Source organism: Pieris napi, chromosome 13 (assembly GCF_905475465.1).
Source record: "Pieris napi chromosome 13, ilPieNapi1.2, whole genome shotgun sequence".
NCBI classification, from domain to species: domain Eukaryota; kingdom Metazoa; phylum Arthropoda; class Insecta; order Lepidoptera; family Pieridae; genus Pieris; species Pieris napi.
The window spans coordinates 9,651,617-9,675,636 of NC_062246.1; the positions used below are offsets into that span (position 1 = coordinate 9,651,617).

The 24,020-nt window shown below is 32.1% G+C and overlaps 1 protein-coding gene across 9 annotated transcripts in view; it reads left to right on the forward strand.

Moving 5' to 3' along the window:
• The window catches only part of LOC125055218 (fasciclin-3), a 97,839-nt gene extending 75,331 nt beyond the window's left edge, over window positions 1-22,508 (forward strand). For 2 of the 9 annotated variants that reach the window (XM_047657563.1, XM_047657561.1), the window contains 13 exons: window positions 3,774-3,870; window positions 4,761-4,842; window positions 6,436-6,559; window positions 7,226-7,348; window positions 9,404-9,595; window positions 10,540-10,730; window positions 11,059-11,200; window positions 12,095-12,136; window positions 12,806-12,919; window positions 18,874-18,913; window positions 19,345-19,398; window positions 20,132-20,261; window positions 20,335-22,508. In XM_047657563.1, coding sequence (XP_047513519.1) covers window positions 3,774-3,870; window positions 4,761-4,842; window positions 6,436-6,559; window positions 7,226-7,348; window positions 9,404-9,595; window positions 10,540-10,730; window positions 11,059-11,200; window positions 12,095-12,136; window positions 12,806-12,919; window positions 18,874-18,913; window positions 19,345-19,398; window positions 20,132-20,261; window positions 20,335-20,481 — 1,478 coding nt within the window. In that variant the 3' untranslated portion in view covers window positions 20,482-22,508. Of the gene's footprint in view, window positions 1-3,773; window positions 3,871-4,760; window positions 4,843-6,435; window positions 6,560-7,225; window positions 7,349-9,403; window positions 9,596-10,539; window positions 10,731-11,058; window positions 11,201-12,094; window positions 12,137-12,805; window positions 12,920-14,847; window positions 18,661-18,873; window positions 18,914-19,344; window positions 19,399-20,131; window positions 20,262-20,334 lie in introns of those variants that run through there. The other 7 variants (XM_047657564.1, XM_047657566.1, XM_047657567.1 and 4 more) reach the window with 7 other exon arrangements.
• Window positions 22,509-24,020: the final 1,512 nt, after the last annotated feature.

Below are 24,020 nucleotides of genomic sequence, written 5' to 3' on the forward strand. Positions count from 1 at the left end.
AATGTATATGTGAATTTATCTATAATTTTACAGTATTTACAATTTTCTTAACCTACATAGTAATAATAAAAAGAAAATTAAAAAGTTAGGTCCCTATGGCAGTGTGCCTTTAGTCCTTAGGTATTTTTTTAAAGCGAACTTTATGTGGTAGTATAGCAAAATGTAACTGAAAAGGTAGGCTAAGTAAAACAATCAAATATTAAGGCGAAACGAAGATCGTGGGGGCAGCTAGTTCTAAATATAATTCGCTTTCGCCAAATTTTTAATTTGTTACGCCAAAGAAGTATACTTCTAACGCGTGTACATAAGTACAGACACGTTTTTTTAAAGTTTCAACAAACCATAAGAGAAAATAGTATCAACATTGAATAGAATCGCCCTACTGCGCTTACGCTCTTAAGAGGAAAATATTATTGAAAACAAAATTTCGCCCTTCAATCAAAAGGTCTTCAAATTTGATCAAATGTCAGATATAATAAAACACATCTAGTTATCGCATACCATAATGACGACAATTCCTTAAATAGGAATAGAACAGGAAATATGTGGAGATTCCTTAATGTGTACTTTATCAATGAATTCACGTAAATAAAGGTTTTGTATGAAAGTTATATGACACATTTTTAGTAAATAGGTTTTGATCAATAGTTATCAGATAACTTTCAGAATGTGTTTAAAATGTCATTCTCGTGTCAAATCTAAAAAAATAAATAATATACAGTGTAAAGTCTATACAACGACACTGAAGGGTTTGTGCATTTTATAGCGGTACAGAGAGTTGCCGTTACATGGAGAGAAGAAAAATCAGAATTGGAAAAAGAAAAAAGTTCTTCAGACCAGTGTTAATAGTTAGGTACATAAAAAAGAATCTTATTTGAATGCTATTGCGTATAGTCTGTTATTTTTGTCTGACGTCTTTTGTTGCACCAGTAATTAATGAATGAACCAACTATAAAATCTTTATTGTTTTTCCAGAAGTCGAACCTTCGGTATACGCCATGTGTAGCAACGTCTACTGTATACAGTTATCCTACTAACGCGGACCGCGTTAAAGGAAGTCGCGTTCTAGGAGTATTCCCTTTACAGTTTTTTTATAAAATTGCAATGCACACGAATTTAATAAAGTCATTTAAATTGTTCAACAATACATTTGAAACAGGTGCAAAGGTACGCAGAACTAATTATGAACTTGACAAATCAATATATATTTCACACTATAGAAATATAACTTAAGAAATCTCCGCCTTAATATTTACTGTAAAGGTTTTTAAAATCATGAAATTATATTATTATATGTCTCCATGTATTTCTCTGTCTGATATAACGTTGATTGCATGAAGTCATACTTGCGTACGTCAATTGTATCTTGTTATTACGTTTCCACAAATTCGTGTACTTATCCTTGAGTTCGTCAGGATAAAGTATTTTTAGGAACGAATTGGAATTTTCGCTTAAATACGTAAGATTTACAAGGCAACCGTGGATGGTGAAATCGGATTGGGTATGTCATACCTGGAAAATCCAGGAGGTACTAGACACGAGGGACCATAACCGACGAACATGCATAGTGTCTCAAAAGTCAAAAATTATTTATTCATATTGGTAACACAATGTACACTTATAAACGTCAAAAAAGAAATATACATTTAATGCTTCTAATTTTACATTTACTGCCAGTTCCCAAATGTCAAGTGGATGAAGATAGAGAGGTAGGGACGGTAGGAAGTGAAGATCCGTGGTCTGCCTATCGCTTCGGGAAAAAGGCGTGATTATAAAAATAAAATATTGCTTTAATTTATAAAGCGCTGCCAGTGCTGAGTTATTAAATTTCTAATCTACAATAGATTGAGTTCAACTTCCTTAAAATTTCCTGGTATGATAGAGTAAGCCTATTGTGAGAAATGTTGAAGATTAATCGTAGTTTGTCTCTGTCTGTCTAATTGTGCAGACGCTATGATAAAAGAGATCAGTGTTAATTGCATTTCTTCAGCTAGTGCTTCAGGACGGCTGTAATCACAGCCGGCATCAATTGTTAGATTCTTAGCAATATCCATCTCTTTTCTCCTTCCGCATCGTGACATCTCCCATATTAAATTCCTCTTTATGTTAATTAAAGTCAAAGTAAACGAAACAACAGTATTAAAACAGGTAATTCGAAATACCTAGATCCCGGAATGTGAGATTGCATTTCTGTCTTGAACAATTTTCAGTTTATTTTCTAGCTCTAGTGGAGTTTTCGTTAAATATTTCCGTTTCCTATAACAAACTAGGAACTAGACCCGACTTGGTGCGTTTACAATCTAAGTGTAACAGTCAGAATTTTGACAAACGGGTCTCCTGTTTCATAAAGATAAATGAAAAGCCTTAATGAAAAAATATCACATTTATTTACTTGCCTATTTGTTGGCCTAGTGGCATTAGCGTGCGACTCTCATCCTTGAGGGCGTTGGTTCGACCCCCCCGGCTGTGCACCAATGGCCTTCCTGTCTATGTGCGCATTTCACATTCGCTCAAACGGTGAAGGAAAACATGGAAAACAGATTGCCTGCCTATTAGATTGAAAAATGATCTTGATACAGTTTCTGAAATTTGAGGCCCAGACCTAAAAAGGTTTCAGCGCGACTGACTTAATTTTTTATCACTCTTGCAAAATCACATTTTTACTCTAAATTATACTGTAATCTATCTAATCTAATAAGCTAACAACCCATAAACACAACAGGAACACTGCAGTATTAAGCATATTTTGGTTATTATGTCCGAAAGAAGAGTTTATATAATAAAAACATAATTTAATTAAATATATTAAGTTTCGTTAAATGGAAATAATGCTGTACAAAGCACAAATGCTATTTAGTTTCCATCGATAGTATCACTCGGTCCAGCGCACCGGGTTGAACCGGTGCAATCCGGTACAATCCGGTTATTCTGGTTCAAAGCAATTCTCGAATATTCGAAACTAGAACGTTTTTCGTTCAAAGGTACTAAGCTATGTAAATAGACATTTAAGTAGAATATTTCGTACGTAGCTTTAAAGATTCTTTTAAATCACCTAATTTATTATTGAACGTATATAGTCGAACTGTCAAACTTGTCTGAAAATAGCTAATTTTAATTCGTAAACACAATGTCTATTAATTGTTTAAACAGTTACTAACTAGCCACAATCTCAACCAATATAAACATATTCCTTAAATGATAATATTTATATCCAATGCCTTCAAACTAAAGGTAGGGATTTAGGAACAAGATTTGGCCACAGTCTGACCCTGGTACATCAAAAATGTGTTGTATATGATCATACGAAAGTATTTACACATAACTTCATAGTTTTATCTAAGAAAGAGATTTACTTTCGTCATCAAACCCAAAGATACTAAACAACTATTGATTCCAGCGCCTGTATTCTGTAACTTCCAAAAGCGTTACCGATTCCGACGCTTTTGTATGTTCGATGTAATTTTCTCAATTTCTGTAGCGAGGTCGCAACCTTCGGATCACGCCAAACAATAACTCCTTCAAGCATGGAAGCTGTTGGAACATACAGAATAAAGGCCCAGGTTTTTTGATTAAGTACCTTATTAGTATACTACGTATTTTATTTCTTAACCCTTCAAGGAAAAAGCGTGCCAATTCTTTGCCGAGCCCTCTGGCACATTGAGCGTATTACTTAACATCAGATGAGCCTCCTGTCCGATTGCTGTAGTACTATAAGAAAAAACACCTCAACGTAAAGTGTATTGTGTATGTATGTAATGTATTTATTATTTCAGGTCAAACTGTTGAGATCACCCCACGAGAGGCGGTGAGAAGAGTTGGGGATGACCTCACAGTACTCTGCAAAGTCTCATACCCAATTGACTCTTGTCGGTAAGGTTTCATTAATTTCTAAACTATTGTTTTAAGTACAACTGGCTTTGTCTTAATATTTCCTGAAATGATTATATGATATTGTAGATTAATCCTTATCTTTATATATATAATTCTTCTGTGAGTGTGTATGTCACTGAACTTCTCTCAAACGACTGGACCGATTTTGATGAAATTTTTTGTGTGTGTTCAAGGGGATCTGGGAATGGTTTAGATTCACAAATCAGCCCGCCAGATGGCGCTGCAGTCGGTACTTTCATACTTTGCTTTACTAATTGCTTGAAATATCATGCAGGACAACGTCTGTCGGGTCCACTAGTTTTTTATAAAATAAATTGGGCAATAAGACCAATTTTAAATACAGTATTATTTCTTCTCTTTCTGTCAAATTGTGTAGACGCTTTGTTAAAAGAGATGAGCTATCTAAAGTGTCCAAAACGGTGTAATATGGATGTGTTCAGCGTTATCGTTAGTACTTCATGACGAGTTTAGAAGACGGTTGTGATGACAGCCGATCATCACCAATTTGATGTCATCGTTAGAAATCTCACAATATTCTAATATCCATCTTTTCTCCTTCCGCATCCTGTCATCTGCTATGATAGCAGCTGGAGCATTAAGTTCCTCTTTATGTAAATTAAATTGAAAGTCGAAACGAAACTACGGTGCAGTGTAATAACTGAATTTTTTTTCTAATAAGGCAAATCATCATCAGAAATTAATAATTCAACTTAAAAATAGTAGTTTTCGTGACTTGTGTAACCTTCTTACAGTCAAAACGCTTTTCAGTTCCAGGAAAGATCGTTAGTTTAAAACTTTTAAAGTTGTGTCACACTTGCTAAGTACATTAATGTATAATGCAAAACTAATAAGTCAATATCATGTTTCAGGATGACAGTGGGTTCGACGCCCTATAGATTGATACCAAGTCAACAGGATGAAGAAGTCGTCTACTCAGGGCAGGGGTTGCAGGTAAGGAAAATTGTTTTGATTTCCTTATCGTAAAACTAATGGTGCTGCAGGTGAATGCTAAGAATACGGGATTGCAAAGTTCACCAATAAATCGATCCTGACCCAACTCCGCATAAGGACTCGCCTGTATGCCATACAATGCGCAGGCGATGAGATCTTGGAGAAACTGATCGTGGTTGGTAACTCAGAAAGCAAAAGCTGGCTGTTCGCCAACCAGCTCGACCGATCAAGTGAAAGACTCATCGTTCTCAAAACTATACACTGTTATAAGAGAGGCGCTGGACAGAAACCGATGGGAACTGATTGTCCGCTCCAGATGTTTCCTTGCTGCTTGATGAGCCATCGACTGAAGAGTGAGAAAACAAAATTGTTAAATCGATATGCCCTTAAATGTACGCTACATGTTATTCCCCGTTGCCATGGCAACCGCATTAATGATATAACTAATTATCAGAGACGCCAAGTCTGACTGAAAAATTCAGTCTGAAAAAATTATTGGTTGTTGACATACGAAAGACAGGCAGCTATGTCTTATTTGTGAATCTCACCATGATGACGATGAAAATATTTTTCAATTTGAACTAGTAGTTCTTTAGATTTAGAGTTCCTTAATCCTTTTCTAGTTCTTTGTTCTTTAGAGTTTTAAGTATATATGAATAAATAAAACCAGTGGCGCTACGAAGTTCTATGTCAGATTTCTGTACTGTTTCGGCATCATTTCTTTTAATAGACAATTAGGCGCTCAGACTTCTGTGACGCACGCCGTCGAATTTTTGGTTCTAAGGCATGTCGGGTCTTTTACCGTACGTAATGGCCGATTTACATTATCTTAGTGTTTAGGAGAGTGCTTTAGTACAACTTGAAAGGCAAGTTCTTTAGCGTAGCGTTTACTAAAGCAAGTAGCGTTTACATGTTTCAACTAAAGTACTATCCTAAAGCACTCTCCTAAACACTAAGATAATGTAAATCGGCCTCTACGTACTAACTACTACGTAATGCGCCGAAGCCCTAGTGGTTCTAAAATAATGTTGCAGTTTTTTTATAAAGCAGTATATATATGAGCAGTATTGGCCTAGTGGCTTCAGCGTGCGATTCTCATACCTGAGGTCGTAGGTTCGATCCCCGGCTGTGCACTAATGGACGTTCTTTCTATTTAACATTTGCTCAAACGGTGAAGAAAACATCGCGAGGAAACCGACATGTCTTAGACCCAAAGTCGACGGCGTGTGTCAGGCATTGGGGGCTGACTTGCCTATTAGAATGCAAAATGATCATGAATCAGATTCAGACATCTGAGGCCAAGACTTAAACAGGTTGTAGCGCCACTGATTTATTATTTATATATAATGAGCAATCAACGACTATGGCGAGAGTAGTACCGCGGCTAATCAATGGACTACCCAGACAGTTATTAGAAAGCCGTACGTTTACCAACATAAGTAAATTGAAAAACTACTTTTATATGGTTTTGTCGCGCTCCTAAACAAGACTGCTATGTAATTTGGACAAACCACAGCGGTTTTCTAATGTAATCATGATTTTATTACTTTATTCTGTAAAAAAAATTAACTAAAAAATATATAATTATTTCAGTTCGGCGAATGTGGCGCACACATTAAGCATATAAAAGAGGAATGGAATGGCAATATCTCCTGTATGCTGCCGCCGCCGAGTGGGAGTATTGAAGTCACTGGTATCATGCGGCTTGTTGTTGCCAGTAAGTACACCATAGTGCTTTAAATTAAGTCTAGAAACCTTTGGGTGCACTTCTGAGTAGTGATTTCATGTTTCATTAAAAATATATTATTAGAACAGAATCTTACGACATATGCGTAAATAAATAAATCTGTTATTTTCAAAGAATGTGGTATATTCAGATTAATTAAGTATAAAAAACATTACAAGCAGCCATATAAAAATAGGCATGGAAATGTCATATTAATTATCATAATAATAAGAACAGAAGATATTTATTATTGTTGTTAAAATACCTTCCTACTCTATAAAGGCATCTTGTCTTTTAATGTAAATATTGAATATTGTTTTGTATAAATGTAAGCGTCATTTCAATTCAATTTCAAAAATTCTTTATTTTGTTTCACAAAAATTTATGGTGCTACATATCCAGTGTACATTGTTTCCTGGAATGTAACAAAATTACAACTAGACACGTTTTTACAGCAATTTTGCTTTTTTTAAAAACTTATAAAATAGATAAAACTAAATTTATAATGTTCCGAAAAGTTTTAACAAACGTAACAAGGTAAGCGTAATTTATGATTTACCAAATTAACTTTGGAAAGTACAGGCTAAAGAAAATTTTAATGTACAAATAATAAGTAAAACGCCAGGAGAATGTCGTGTAAATTTTGTGTATTTTCAGAGCCACCAGCCAACCCTCAACTGATATCACCCCCGCAGTCCAACTTCAAGGAGGGAGACGTCTTCATGGCGCAATGTATTGTACCAAACGGACGACCGGTTGCTAAAATCACATGGTTTTTGGGTAAGTAATATGAAAATACAAACCACTAATATAATTAACTTCCGATTAGTTACTGTTAGACATAATAGATTAAAAATATCTATTTACATTTTGTGTCTATGGCGAAAGTAGAATGTACGAGTACTAATTCCACCGTGGATTTGTTTTGGGAAATTACTTTTGTATCTGTGTCAATCACAACAATGACTAACTTCCCCCTCCAACTTTGTTTCTCCGAAGAATGTAATTTTACTTAGCCTACCTTTTTAGTACATACCAACATGGAACATTTTGCTATGCTACCCCAGAGACTGTTCGGTTTTCTGGATTGATTTTTTTTTTAGGTTTTTCTGAGAATTTTTCTTTACATAAACCTTATTTATAGTCAAGATATAAAATTTTGAGTGAAAATTAAGAGCTGTATGTATTTTTGTATGCTGTATCATAAAAACAATATTTTTTATAATTAATCACTTATGGTCTAAGATCCCGATATACAACGACCTTCACCGAGATGCTTATTTAGGGTATGTTCCGATATACACTGCGACCACTGTACAGAGTACCGTCAATTTAGTATACTGTGAAACCGTTTCTCTATAGCCAGCTATACTGGTTACAATTTAAAACGGAACGCAGTCCAGTATACTAGTCAGCATCGTTTTTCGACACAGTTTTCAAATGAGTGCATCAAAGTTTTTCAATTCAACAAGAAAAACTATTATTGGAGTATTATCGCATTAAAAAAATCTATATTAATATTAACTGTCAATTGAATTAATACTACAAAGAAAGTAAGTTAGAATTTTAAATGTTTGTTATTAAACTGTAAGTTATATCAGCCGTTAGGCATTCAAGTGGTTTTGATTGATCACGTGATCAAAGCACTGCGAGTACCTTACCTCGAAAACGCCAGTGCTCGCAGTAGAAGTATAGCGGGGATTTGTGACGTCATATATTTCCCTAGGACGCTGCGGCTGTATACTGGCAGTCCATAGCGGAACGAATTTTTGAACAGTGGGAGCACTATACAGTACTCGCAGTGTATATCGGAACATACCCTTAATGAAACGTATTTTATATGTAATTTAATATGCTAATAAATATAATCCATATGGGTTGCCTAGCAAATTTCAGTCCAGAGTATTTTAATTAAAATTAAAAAAAATATATTTTGTTAAACATTTCACTGGTATGATTATTAGATAAATTCTATACCAATCGAAAGTATGAAGCCCATAGAATATGCAAACGTTAGGTTGTTTTTAATCAATTAATTATTTATGTGTATATTTTTTATGTGACACTAAAGTATATATACATCTTTGGTAAAAAAGAAAGTTATAGTGATACATATATAATTCTACCCTGATTAAAATTATTGATTGAAAAAAATTAAAAAATTTACTACATGCAAATTATAAAAAAATATTTTTTTTTTAAATATTAATTAAACATACTCTGGACTGAAATTTGCTAGGCAACCCATGTGGATTATGTTTATTGACATATTAAATTAAATATAAAAATACATTTCATTAAATAAGCATCTCGGTGAAGGTCGTTGTATATCGGGATCTTATACTATTAGGGGTTTGAACGATAGCAGCCGATTCTCAGAATTACTGAATATGCATACAAAAAATAATAAGAGTCGGTCAAGCCGTTTCGGAGGAGTATGTGAACGAACATTGTGACACGAGAATTTTATATATTAGATGTAGACTTGGAATAGCTATATACTTTTTTCAAAATGAGTCGTTGTTATTTCGATTTTATTACCTCTGATACATGCATACATTAGTACCCATGTATATATAGTGAAGTGGAATTTCTATTATTTTCTTATCTTTGGGATATATAGTTCCATTGCCGAAGAATTAGAATAAAAATGATATTTTATTGTTTTAATAAGGCTTTTATTTAAGATACATTTAAATAAATTTCTATCATCTATTCAATCCTGAGTATCTACGTGCCCTTTTTTGGCCTCCTCCAAAATGTATCGTTTAAAATTTTTTTTTCTCTTATCCACAGATATGTTTATTTATATTTACAAATATATTCTGTTTCCAGACGATGACCAATTCCTCACAGGCGTCCACCAGCCAATAATCACCTCCGAGCCAGGCATCGACTTGGAGACTATCAGCCAAAATATCACTAAGGAACTGTCAGCTGACGATAACGGCAAACGGCTGGTCTGCAGAGCTGAACACGAAGCTTTAGATAGTCCTAGGGAGGCTGCGAGACAGCTGGTCGTATATTGTAAGTGTTTCTATTTATTTTATTACAGAGAACCGGTGGTGTAGAATGTAGATATATAGTGATAGTTTAATGAAAACCATTTACCATATTATATAACTCCAGTACGAATTCGTCTCTTTGTATGCAAATTAACTCCAAAGCAAAATAGGAGAATTATCACTAAATAAATTCAAAACTCTCGTTAAACGTAAATTAATCAATAAAACTTTTTATAAATTTTTTTATAATTTCCTTGGGATTGGTTTGCTCCAGTTCAAACAATTTGTATGACTCAAAACTTGGCAATTAAAAAGAGTGGCGGAGAGTTTCTTTGCCTGCTCTACGCCCTTGACTTGCGAACTGGTAGTAAATGTAAATTTAGAATCAATTTAACATCTTTTCTGTTGACGTTCATAAGTGTACTTGGTTACCTATATGCATAAAGTTAGTTTGAGTTTGAAACTGTGTGATGATTTAATGTTAAATGTACAGTAACTCTTTACGAATCATTTGTCCATAGTATTTTAGAATATGCCACTGTAATCTGGTCACCACATTTCAAAATTGACTATTTCGAGTTAGATACTCTAAACTCCGACGTGACTTCATTGATCTAGTTTATTTGAATGAAATATTTAACTTTAATACTCATACAGTCATACTCATCTTCTTACAAAATTTTACGTTCTTTGTAATCCTGGAGTTACTAAAACTAAAAGTCTGCTATACGTACCTACAACTCGCTTATCTGCTACTATTACTGCTCCTGTGAATAGGGTATCTTGCTCTTACAACTTGATTACTAACATTGATGAAAATATTGACATATTTTGCAACAATCTTCCTACTTATCGTAATTTGGTGTATTACGCTCTTAATGAGGTTTCATGGTAGAGCTTCTGCTTTAATCTCTCTAGCATATATTCTAATACAGTTATAATTAACCTACAATTCAATATTTCCAGACCCACCAAAGCGCACAGAGGCCGGCCAAGTCACAATATTTGGCTTGAAAATTGGTTCCGAAGGACGTTTGAATGTAACTGTGAGGGCTAATCCACCTCCCGAAGCTCAGTGGACCGTTGGAGAGTTGGTCTTAGCTGCTCCTCAAAAGAACGAAGACTCATCCATCACCGCCTTGGAACCCGTGCACTTGGTAAATCATATAGAACTTGTTTCTTTCAAATTTGTCCAGAATTCCCAATTTTTGTCAACAAGAAACTTTTTTTACAAATTACAGAAATAATATCTAATAATCATTTGAATATTTTCTACTAAAATTGTTTATACACAAAATAATAGCCCTGTGAAAGTACTAGGGTTACAGATAACTTCATAACTTTACAGTTTTAACTACATTATGTATCTAATTGACAGATATAATATATTTCATTTTAACATAATACATAAGTTTTCTACTACACACAATATCCGTATTACTTGGAAGGTTTGTTATAAATATAAAATATATAACTATTTTACAGGGTGGTGGGTACTACAACGTAACATTAGTACTGACAGCGGTGGCTAAAGAAGACGTCGATAGAACATACTACCTGAGAGTAAGCAATGATTTGGGAAGGGAGGAATTCGCCCTACGACTGAGTACCATGGACGAACCTGCAGGTAATATAAAAAAAATTGAATTATGAAAAGATGTTAGAGGGCGATTAACTAACGTTTAGGCCAGTGCTTTCCAATTATGGCCCCACAGGGCCAATTTGATTGTTAATGAAGGCTATTCGAAAATGTATGAAAATGTTTGAATTATTTTATTTCGTTAAAAATTTCCTAGTTTCTTCCTAAAACTATCTACTTCTATAATTGAAGTTTTTTTTTATATATTAAGAAATATGTCTGTTACACATTGGCATAAGAATTTTAGAATTTGTTTGCCAGCTCTTCGGTCACCTGTGATGTCGACAGTTTATGTTACCTTCATAAACTTGATATTAACTTATGAACGTAACACTAGCGGAGACCGAACTCAAAGAACTGGCAAGATTCTCTGACAGGTTTTTTTATTCAGAGTCCGCTGTTGGCTATTAAACTGTCGTTTCTTGTATCTCTAAGTGCATAAAATTCATTATTAATAACGCTAAAGACATACGCTTATCGATTATACAAGTATACACAATTTTTAAAGTGAAAACTTCTTTAGCGGCGTTGTTCACTTTTTTTGGAATGGGTAAAAAATGATAAACTCGCGTCAGTACACGTGACCTGATCGAAAATTCGTAAGAAGGATGGAGAGTAGACAGCTGGCGCGGCGTATTTAATGTAATATAAATTGTCATGTTTGTGTATGATAGCGAAATAAATAAATATTGTATTCTACCACATAAATGATAGTACTTTTATACTGATAATTAAAGCAATTCGTGCAAAATTATTCCCTAACTATTCCAAAATATCAAAAATGCACAACGTTAATATTCAAGTTTTCACTTCTGTCGGCACTCTCGGAGTGCAACCCGTCGTTTTTTTACACACATAATATATTGATAATTTTTCCAACAGCGCGGAAAGAAATAACGTCATTACTTAGTTTCGATGTATATGGTAAGGAATTTAAAAATTGCATTTGAAATGCATGATATATGTAGATTAGTGGACGTGAAAGCGATATGTGCGATTATCTTCGCGTACTTTCCTTTGAACTATGTTCTTTAATGGTTTGTTGTGAGCAACGACTTCTATGTAGGACTTTTTTTATTATTTAATACAAAAAAATAAGTCTTAAAGTAGTGTTTCATTATAAATGTGGTTGTGCTTACGCGGTCATGGTAATAATGCTAAGCAAGATGTTGCATGATTTTTTTACAATTGCCGAACGCTATAAATGAGAAATGAACATAATTGTGTATTTTAAAAGTATTATTTTTGTATGTTTTTCAAATATGTGCGTGCAAGTTATTTTATTTATCTATTTATCGAGTACTATAATAAATGATAAGGAGAACGAAAGCTACACATTATAATAAACTAATTCCACTTCGTCTATTTTAACTATAATTTCAAAAACTGCTGAACTGGACTTGAATTGTTTAATGAAAATGTAGTTCATGATTAGAAAAGTATTCGTTATTTAATAAGATTTTAACTATAAGAATCAAAATACTATATAATTAAACATTCATTTAAAAAATAAATACAACAGTTGCCAGTTATAAATAATTGTCTAATAAAATTCCTTTTGCGCTGGTTTAATTAATATTTGTATGTTTTTAGGTGTCCAGCTAAGTCCTGGTGCAATTGCGGGAATCGTAGTGGCGATTTTGCTTCTCATTACACTGGTATCACTGACTGTGTTCGCCAAGGCTACTGACCGGTGGTGTTTCGCAGGTTAGTTTTAGTTTTTTTTATAAAAGCTCTACTTTCAAATGATACATTTAAAATAATGTTTAAGAAGTTACCTTATAGTAGTAACTCTAGTAGAATAAAAATATGGGATTGTATCAATTGAAAAATAGTTTAAATATTGCTGAGTGATAAAAAATCTTTGGCTGGGTTTTGATTGATCTTTTTTAATCAGTTCTTTAAGGGTAACATTCAGAGTCGAAACTTAGAGCTAAATATGATTGCCGTATGTGAAAATCTTATTGGTTTTGACATTTCAATTTTATACTTAGCGTTAAGTTTCTTCAATCTCAAATCTTACCCTAAAAACCGTTACTAAAATTTAAATTAGTACTTAGATTAAAATTCGCGCATTGCATTAAACAATTTTACAATAATAATTTAAGGTACATCGAGAACAGCTATACAAAATCATAAGGCAATATTTATTTCACAATTCATTAACTAAGATTTGCATGATTCATAGTATGCCGTCTGCATGCTTTTTGACATAATACAAGTATTATTATATTTAATATAATTGGTCGTAATTTGATAAAATTTAAGGTTATAATTCAGGTCTTTATATTATGTACTATGATATTTGCACGGATTCGACCACTGACAAAACAAGTGATAATACATCTGACACCACTTGACAACGATTTGACATAACTTAAAACATGGATTTTTACATGGACTTTACCGTTTTAAGAAATACATAAATGAACTTAATATATAATTAAAGGAAAAATTCTACGAAACACTTGGCGGTATGGTCGAAAGACTATATATCCTGCGCCATGGCCGAAAAAAAAAATGCTTTTTGACAGTTGTCAAGTCTTGTCGTTGGACAGAAATTACAGTTCAATCGTGAAATTTTTTAAAGAGTATAGAATTAGCAACAAAATTAATTAGTGATTATTTTCTTAGAATTAATAGTTTTACAAATATGGTGCTCCAAGATTGCTTTTTATTAATATAAGCGTAGAGCGTAAATGGCAGTGTTTATTAATTAAATGTGGATACGTTTTAAGATTATCAGTTTCTATATTATGGCTGTCAGTTTAAAAATTAATATTTCTCTTAAACAAAATTATTGTCACTGTTTTTAAATTTTTATTTACCGTGACAGCGTAGTATAGAAAAACCTTTTATTATAAGAAATATTTTGCTGCATACCTACAGTAAGAGCGATCAAGAACGAATTGGCATGTCAGTATTAGCATGAATCTCTTTTGGTAGTTGGTACTAATTTTTCAAATCTCTCTAATGTAGCATGAAATTGCATGAACCATAGATTTTTGGATGAGTAGTTTAGTGGTTTCCTGTTACAAGATAATATAGTCTGTGGGTTTTTGAATATATTTAATAAGGTGGTTGAGCTACGTTATGAAAAACAAAGTTAACCTTTTTTAATTAGTTATTAAATACTAAAATTGGTGGTGGATATTTACAAATGTATTCCTTAAATACGTATAACTTACACTACGACTTCTTCACAACTTTCAATCTAAAAGTAATTGTAACACTGGTTTACGTTTTCTACTAACGAAATATGCACATTTCAAATTACTTTAAAGTCTTTACTGGGTGGCGTTTTAATTTGTTGGACTTTTTTTGTAAACACTTGGTTTACAAAGCCCTTATAACTAAAAAATACACAACTCTACAATAATAAAAAATTCTGATTCAAGAGTAATAATTCCTTGTACTTATAGGTTACGGTATTTTGACTTCATTGTCGGGTGATTAATACTCTGCTAAATTACGAAGGCAGTTTAATGCCTGCAAACATTCAGGGCTGTAAGGGCTTTCAGTCATGCATTTTTAGAATTTAAATAGTTTCATTCCTTGGTAGAAACAAGGTAGATATAGAAACAAGGGGACAGGGTTAACGTTCTTGATCGCTTATCTGTGTTGGTATGTGGCAGGGCGGTCTCACCGCACCGACATACCGGACGGGGCTGATTCTGAGGCACCCCTCCCCCCACACGATGACATCAAGGGCTCGGAGAATCCAACCCACGAGCATGGAGACTTCATCAGTAACGGAGACACAAAACACCCAGAAAAGAAACCAGATACCGCGGTCTAAGCTTGTAAGTCGGAGCTGTCACTGTCACAATGACAGGACGTTTAGACGCCATGACACTTGTCATGTCTTCTGAATTTACTATCTTAAAACTAGCTTTGACGTTTTGTCAACTTTACAGTAGCATTCATAAATATACAGACTTGTATCCCAGTAGATTTACCTCTTATAAAACGTTAAAACATCTATAATAGGTAGGCAACCTATAGCCTCAGAATATAACATTTTAGATGTTCTTTTGTTTATATAAATTTATTGATACTGATAAACATTGATAAAATATACGAGTCTTGGTCAAATAATCAATTCATTTATGTATCAATCCAGCACCTACTTCATAAAATGTGCCAAAAAATATTGTACCACAACGGACAAAAATTTTGTTTGATATGCTAATAATGACTTGGCTATTGTATTGTGACAAGCCATAGGGGCTGATCTATGCCATGATAATCAATGTCAAATCTCATATTATTGTAATATTAAAACGTCATGACAATTGACTATATAGTAGATAAAACATGTATAGTTATCGAAATTATTATCTTAAAGTTAATTTTATTGACATTTTAGATGTATGTTAAATCTCTTGAATTATATAAACAATTAAATAAAGATTTAAAATAATATTAACTAAATATTTTAACCAATACATTGTGAATCATTTAAGGTTGAATGTTAAATATGACAGGACAGTAATTATTTTAACTTTAATCTTTTCTAGAGAGTCTTTAATCTTAATGTTTCAATCTTTTCGTATCTTTTAGTGTATTTTACGATTTTTATATTACCTAGATATAATGCCGAGAACTTTCTAGACCCGGTGGTTAACACTATGGAAATATCCCAACTCATTCTTTGTAAATAACACCAGCCCACCGCTCTTGGGTCTTATAAGCTAATTACACTATAATTGAAAATGTGATAACTACGAATATCATATTTGAAGAGTGGATTTTTACTTTTAATTGCTCAGTGACATAAATTAAAATAAAACATAGGTAATAAGATATTGGATGATGTGTTTTCCTATACAATACAATGACATTTCAATACCATGCTTTTTACTTTGAATATTTCATACATACATAGTTTGTCTTTAAATCTCAACTTTGTAGTATTTTCAGAAGAATGACGGTAGTTCCAAAACGTGACTAACAACTTTTCACTTTGACAGTACCTACACAACAATTTTTTTTAGTTTGAGTTAAACCTAAGTTGTAATAATGTTAATGCTTGATGTTTGCATAAAATACAAAACGTAAGGAAAACACTTGTTCGATGTCGACCTAATAATTATATGGTAAACTTTTTTTTTTTTTCAATGTTAAAAAACCTAACGGAGCGTAACGATGATATCTTGAATGTCTTACTATTGAATACATCAAAAACCTAACAAACACAATTTTAAATATTCCTTTAAAAATACAATACATGATAGAAAAATGTCCTCGTTTAAATAAATATCACCTACGTAGCCAGCGCGTGTCAATAGTCAACAAATTCATTTCATTCGCACTGGTGTGTTTGCTTACGTTGCACTGTTCAAAGCTTAGCCCACAAATATTATTAAATTAAACAATATCCTTTGGTTACAGGGTAACCTGGGCAGACATCGTATTTCGAAAAATAAATTGCTGAATCTCCGCATTTTTAACACTGGCAACACTGTAGGAATTCATATTGCATATATTTTCATGTTATAAATTAAAAAAAAAAAATTAAGACGTTCTTTTTAAAAAATCGTGACACCCGTCACTACGTTTTGTGTGCACTTAAAATAAAACGGCGTTTATAATATAATAAATAAAGTATTTATTACTAAGTACACGCTAAATTATGAAATAGTAGATGTAAATTAGTATTGACCTCGAATTTATTTGAATATGAACGAATTTAAATTTCAAATGCATGACATCAAATATAAGAAATACGTAATTGCCAGGTGTTTTTCTATAATTTGTACTAAATTGATTTTTATGTCTTTTAAAATGTGTGTTTGTTAGTTTTTCTATGTATACCTACTAATATGAATGTAATTACAAGGCCTATGTTTTAATTTTCTATATTCATGTGCTATAAGCCTTTTCATTTTAGATGATTTGTCCTTATCTATTTCTTTAATTCGTTTAAAACTTGACAAAAAATTAGTACGTGGCGGTTTATAGTACGTTTGGAATAAGTGATCTTTAGCCTAAAATCTTTGCACCTTGTGATCAATGTAATATCAACGATCATTTTAATATTTGTTGTTATTTGTCAAAGCGTTATCTATGAATTTTGACAAGTGCAAGGCCATGCGATATTTGAAATATAGGCTTTGTAAATTATGATTATAGAACGTATGACGAATCTCATTGATGTTGTGAATTCAACGAACTATAGTTTATTATAGATTTTATAATTCATGATTAAAATATTAAATTTTGTATAGCGAATCAACTAAATAAAACGGGACTAAACCAAAACTATCTTGTGATAGTAAATAACGTTGATTATAGGTAAAAAATGACTATTGCCTCATTATTTTACATTTGGCAGCTAAAGACAGTATCTTTATGGACTTTTATATGAATTACCTAGTAAGTTTGTGATTCGCGCCGCACGTCTTGCGCAAAGCAAGACTTTGACAGGCATACAAAATATTTTGTTGATAAATCATGTTGTATACCGTGTATTTACGTATTACAGTTAAGTCCATTATTATAAGTTCACCGACCGTACATTAGAAAAATATATATTTTTAGCTATGTAGAAGGTTTCACTTTATATACATATTAACAAAAACTTGGGAACGAATTTAAATACAATCATTTTGAAACGCATCTGACTGCTAGATACTACGGCGAGTTTTTGACAGATTGTTTACTTATTAAATATTTTAAAATTCTTCCCCTTTTGCATTGTAATCCCAACCTTATAGTTAATATATCACTATCATTATATATTGAGTAATATTGTGCGGTCGGTATTGTGTTCGTTCCAATATTATTTTATATTTTGTATATATTATGTAATAGTATTAAAATAAGCCTACTTAAATTAATTTTAAGGTTAGCTTTTTTGTATTTTTGAATTATTTGACCGATTTTACAATTTTTACAGCTGCTCAGCAAAATGGCATAAAGACTAGACTAAACAAATTAGTAGCTCAATAAATTCCCCTCGACATGTGTTCTTAATGTTATATTCTAAAGTTATTTGAACAGTAGGTGGTAATTGCGACCTTAAATTGTCTTAAATATTTGACGTGCAATCTTGCCGAAAAGCTCTGAAAATCATAATACTATCATATTTTAACAGCAATAAGACAGAGATAGACGTATCATCACTCTCTTTCTTGACTTGAATAGTAACCTAAGTGGCTCAGTCTTTTCTCTATGCTGTGTTCTCATTGACATTGTAAAGTCGCGTACTTAAGTTTTGTAAAGATCGATACTTATTAAATTAAGTCACCGTTGTAAGTTTATAACACGTTTACAAAAGCACTGCCATTTTACAAAACCAAAAATGTAATAATTCCAGTACTGCCATACGAACATCACATTTTGCAATTTTAAATGTTTTTATAAAATAAATTTCTAAATCAATTTTAATGAATTAACGTGTATAGAACAGTATGTTATCAATTAAAGTATTTATTAAATAAGAATAGATTGTTTTATTTCAACATTTCAAGTATTATAAAATTGGCTTGTCGAATCACCGCGAAAAACAAACTTGACACAGATGTTGTAAAGAAAATTTTATTGTTGATATTAAGTATATTATTATTTCATAATATTTCAATGAAAAACTAGAATCTGTATATTGGTCAAGGAATTTGTTAAATTAATCACGATTAAAATATAAATGATTTTTATAGATCAAGAAAATCGCGATCAGGGAAAGAGCTCAGGAGAATCGTAAGTACATTGTTTTAACATAAGCTAATTATATGTTTTGGGGGTACTTACTTATATAAAAATATTGTCATAATACCTTTAATTAACTACGAAAAAGATAGTGAAAATGCTACCGAATGAATATGCTAATAATAAAAAATAATTTCCTTTGGTTCATTTTTTCAATTTTTTCTTTTGAAATTGGTTCTGTCGTGAACACGTGGGTAAGATTCAGATTCGCAGCTTAGTGCTAAGTATGACTATTTTTTTAATCCAATAAATTTTTGACATTCGGGTGTTACAGCACTATCTATGTTCGACTCCGAATATTACCCTATGTTTACATAAAATACACATAAGCGAACTACATAACTCACTTACCCATTAGTGCGGAAATACTTTTGTAGTGGGTATATTTATTTCGCTTTGTATATAGCTGATTTTGTTATAAGGATGGCGGCTGGTGATGTGCTTTTACATGCTGCGAACCCGTTACCCTCCAAAAAGTAGGTAATCTACAATTCCACACGTGCATGGCATAACGAATGATAAATACCTGCTTAATACTTACCATTAATCAATTCTTACCTTTTAGTTATTGTTTACTAATAATATCAGTTTTCTAACACATTTTTTTTTGCTATCTCAATATAGTTCAGTGCCATCATATTTGGCGTAAAAATATCAGGGTCAACTTCTGAACAGCATTCCACTCAAGATGCTATTAAAGATTCTCTTCCAAATATAACTACTGCTGTGCCTAACTCTACAATGAATTTTACAGAATTTTCGACAGTTGACAACTCAAACAGTAAAGAACGTATAACCCTTTTCTTATTATCAAAGTGTTAGAAGTCTCAATATAATCGTAATTTGCATTGTATTAGCAATTTTAATATTGTACGAATCTTCATTCAAATTGTTCACTATTACTTTGATAGTCTGTAATTTGCAATAGCGAGTGTGATTCCGAAAATGTTTGTAGGTTGCAACATCCGCGATTCGGAAATTAAGATATTTATATCGGAATTGCATACAAAAACTGTGTTGGAAGTTACAGACCCGCCGCTTACACCATAATAGCAATTTTAAAGGCTCTGTTTCCTTAGCTTTTGCTTATAACATTTTGCATCAAATCGAAACTCGAACATTTTGAAAGGTTGTTCATTTTCGCACACCTCAAGGAACTTGTTACTCTGTAACCATCATGTAATAAATACATAATATGCTTTGTGCCAGTAGCGACACAGAGAGTGCAGTTGGCAGGCAGAAATCTCGGCTGAGTCAACTAAGTGCCAGAGTAAGGGCAGTTTTACCGAAAGGAAGGGACCGTGTTCAAGCAACTGGTAACACTGAAGTTGAGCCTGAGGTAACACTTTTTTTGCTTTGCATACTGAGACAAGACCAATATTTTTTTTTACATTAAATTAAAAATCTTCCAGAACGTAGCAGACGAGAAGAAGGGTGTAGTCTACGCTGAACTAGCACTTGGCGATCAGAACGCTGAAAAGCCGCCGCCACCATCCACAGAGTACGCAGAGATTGTCTACACCGACCAGCCGCCACAGATTAAAGAAAATAAAGAATAAAGTATCTATCGTTCATAGATATGATAAGAAAATATTTGTCAGTTTTAAATATGTACACAAAACCCAGCTCAGGTCACGCACTGCTAGGACGAGTATTGATTGACACGCACACAACTTAACGTAATCAAAGTACAGTTTAGCGTGACGTGACGCTATTTGCATTTATCTTATAAAATTGTTCCATTTCAAAATATCGTAGCAGATGGTTAAGGAAACCAGAATACTATTTGTACATTTTCTCACTTGTGCACGAATTTTAACACAATATTGCTATGGTAAAAAATAAATTCGGTACTTTAGTCTTACACTTTTTCTCGATTTTATTGAATTATTATGTATGGTATGTTCGTAGGCTATTATTTATATTTTTCCCCTTTATATTAAATAAAAATCAAATGACGAATAAACTTAATTTTATATACATTTAGAAAATCAAATATTTTATAAAAAAAATATTCTTTTTTTACATTAAGAAAATTATGTATATTTTTAAATAAAGGCACACCAACAAAAGGACCTATGTGCAAAAATTAATATTAAAGACAATTAGACCACCGGGTTATATAATTTGCAAGAATATTAGTTTATAAAAAATATTATTAATGGATCCTATATGAAATAATTATATTAGTTTTACGTTTAAGACTAAGAATGTATTTACATTAAAATGAAGCGAAACGTAATCGAGGTTATATACGGTTGATATTTAAATATATTCAATATCATATTGTTTTCAATTTTAAATACATAATTATATTAATTAACATATTTTTGTACAATAGTTAAGAAATTATTCGCTTCCTTTTAGTGGGAAACGCGCCTAATATGTAATCTCATTTTAAAAAATTACCACTATGTTTAAGTATACATTACATAAGTTAAGAGACGAGGTAGAAATCCAGTTAATATTATAATTTTGACAAATTATAAAATATTATCAGATTTAATATTAAGATTTTTATAGTTATTATTCTTTTTTTAAATAAGGATTCCTGTTTGATGATCTGTTCCCTAATTTTTTTACCTTCGCTCGATTTGTCAGTTGTCACTAAAAGTCAGTTCAAATTTACAAATGTCATCGGTATAATTAAAAATGAACACTACGCTATCTACATTACTTATCTATCCTTACTATTCACTATGATTTAGTAACAATTTTAAATCATCAAAAGCGGTAAAGACTTATGACTCACTGATTAATTTACTTAATTTGCTTTATTTCTTCTATTAGGCACTATAGTTTCAAATTTATATTAATTTGGTCTGATGTGTAGCGGTGTTTTAAGAATCACATGTACAAAATATTAATTTTTAGTGCACAAACCGTCCCAATATTATAAGTTTAGTTATAATTGCTTAATCGGTGCTGTAAGGTAGCCGTGCAATTTTTAAGTATCGCATCGCTAGTATTTTAAATATTTTTCTATGGTAATTTATTTTAATTTTAAAATCGATTAATAAAATCAAATCTTCCACTTCAAAAGCCGAACACCCACACAGGCCCAGAAGAATGAGCCTTAATAGTTTCGCCAATTTAACTACTAGTTCGTTTCTTGTCAATTGTCAGAGTAAACATATGACAGAAGGCGACGAATGTTTAATTCTGACAGAATTACATTGGTTTATGAAATGGTCGACTTATTTAGAAACTAAATTAGTAGGTCTAATTTAGTTTCTTAATAAGTTAACTCATTCGTTTTTGATAATTTCTGTGTGTACGCTGTTTTTACGCTTATCAGATTATTAAAACTGTGTAATACGACTTAAATTTTATATACATATATTCCAAATACCATACTTTTCAATTTAATGACTTTGATTTTCAACATTAGGTACTATTAAATTTGTACTTATACGATTTTACATAACAAAAATATATTAAATTGTTTCACTTCTATTTTGTGTACTTTGTAAACGATTTGCAGTTTTTATGTAAAACTATTATTAATGATATTAATATATTTTAACGATTTGTATGTTCATTTTAAGCGTAGCATAGTTATGTAATAAAGTTTGTATGTGTCGTATGATTATTTTTTCGTCCAATCCTAAAATACCTTTCATTATTAATATATATGTATATACATACACATGCGGGAGTTTTTTTTGACACATGAAAAATTGGATTACACCTATTTTATTTAGGCTCAAATTATCTTAAATATATAAAACTTAGTACTTAACTAGTAAATGATAAACTCCACACGACCTACAACATTTCAACCTGTTTACCTACAACCAACTACATTATAGGCGTGTGATTTATATTCCCTACACAGAGAGCGTACACAATGCTTTACTTCGGACCACGTCAACACTCGTGCCTAGACTACAAGCGTAAGCGGCTCTAGGATGGTTTAGGCCGGCCACGTTTTCAAGCTTAAGATCGCCGTTAAAAGATCGGTCCAGTTTTGTAATGTGTTCGTTTCGTAAATCACTGACTTTCAGGCAAGCATTAGTCTGCTGGCTGCTTTAGGAGTCCACAGACTAACTCAGTTTCATTAGGGTTTCCTCTCTTTGGTTAGGTTCTTATTATAGGCGAGTAACTAAAATAAAAAGGGTGCGTGTAGTTATGTACGCGCGTAAGAAGTTATACTTCTTTGGCTTTCTTTATTTTTTTAATATTAAATAATTAATAATAAATATTTAACGTTAATAATTTAATAATATTTAATATATTATTCAATTATTAATTAAAATTAATAATAATTATTATTATTTTATTATATTATTTATTCAATTTAATAACTAGGTATGTTTCATAACCTTTTAACTAAGTAACAATAGGTCTTTGTGAAAAAGCATTGCTAAGTTTCTTTGAAAAAGTAATTACAACTCCTTTATTTTTTTAAAAGGTACTACAAAGGTCATTGTGGTCTGTGGTCATTCAAAATTATTGGCATAGCTAACTTCACGCATATTCTATTTCTTTTTACTTGTAGATTGTCTTATTCCCATCTCGCTCGCGCACGCTATAATCACACTGATAATTTTGTGTCACGGTGCGCGCGCATCGTAAAATTTCACTCTCATCAATTTTTCATAACGCGCCTAAAGAAGTATAACTTCAAAAACAAGAGATTACGAAAATATTGACTAATGTAAACCCTGCTTACAACACGGCGTATGGAGGTTTTGAGTTTGATGACGTAACAATACTACAAATCAAATTATTATTTATTCATTTAGGTAACTCAAAATTTATATTTACTGCCAGTTCTCAAATAGCGTAGAAAGGACGAGAAGAATTGGTCACCTCTGCGTCACTCTGAAATCGCCTAGGTTTTTTTTACAAAATGTAATCATCTGCAACCGTTACATTACTCGTTGTAGATACAGTCTGATTATCGAGACAAAACTCTTGACATTGATAATTCCACCTATCCTATGTCGAAGCTAATCTTTTTTAAGTAAGTAGTCCGCTATATGCCAAGTGGGGCCCAAGTTAAAAATTAATAATTTTATACTTGTGATTTAATACCGGGCGAATCCGTAGCACATTGTTATCTGCTTGTTTATATTTCTCTGATAAGTTCTTA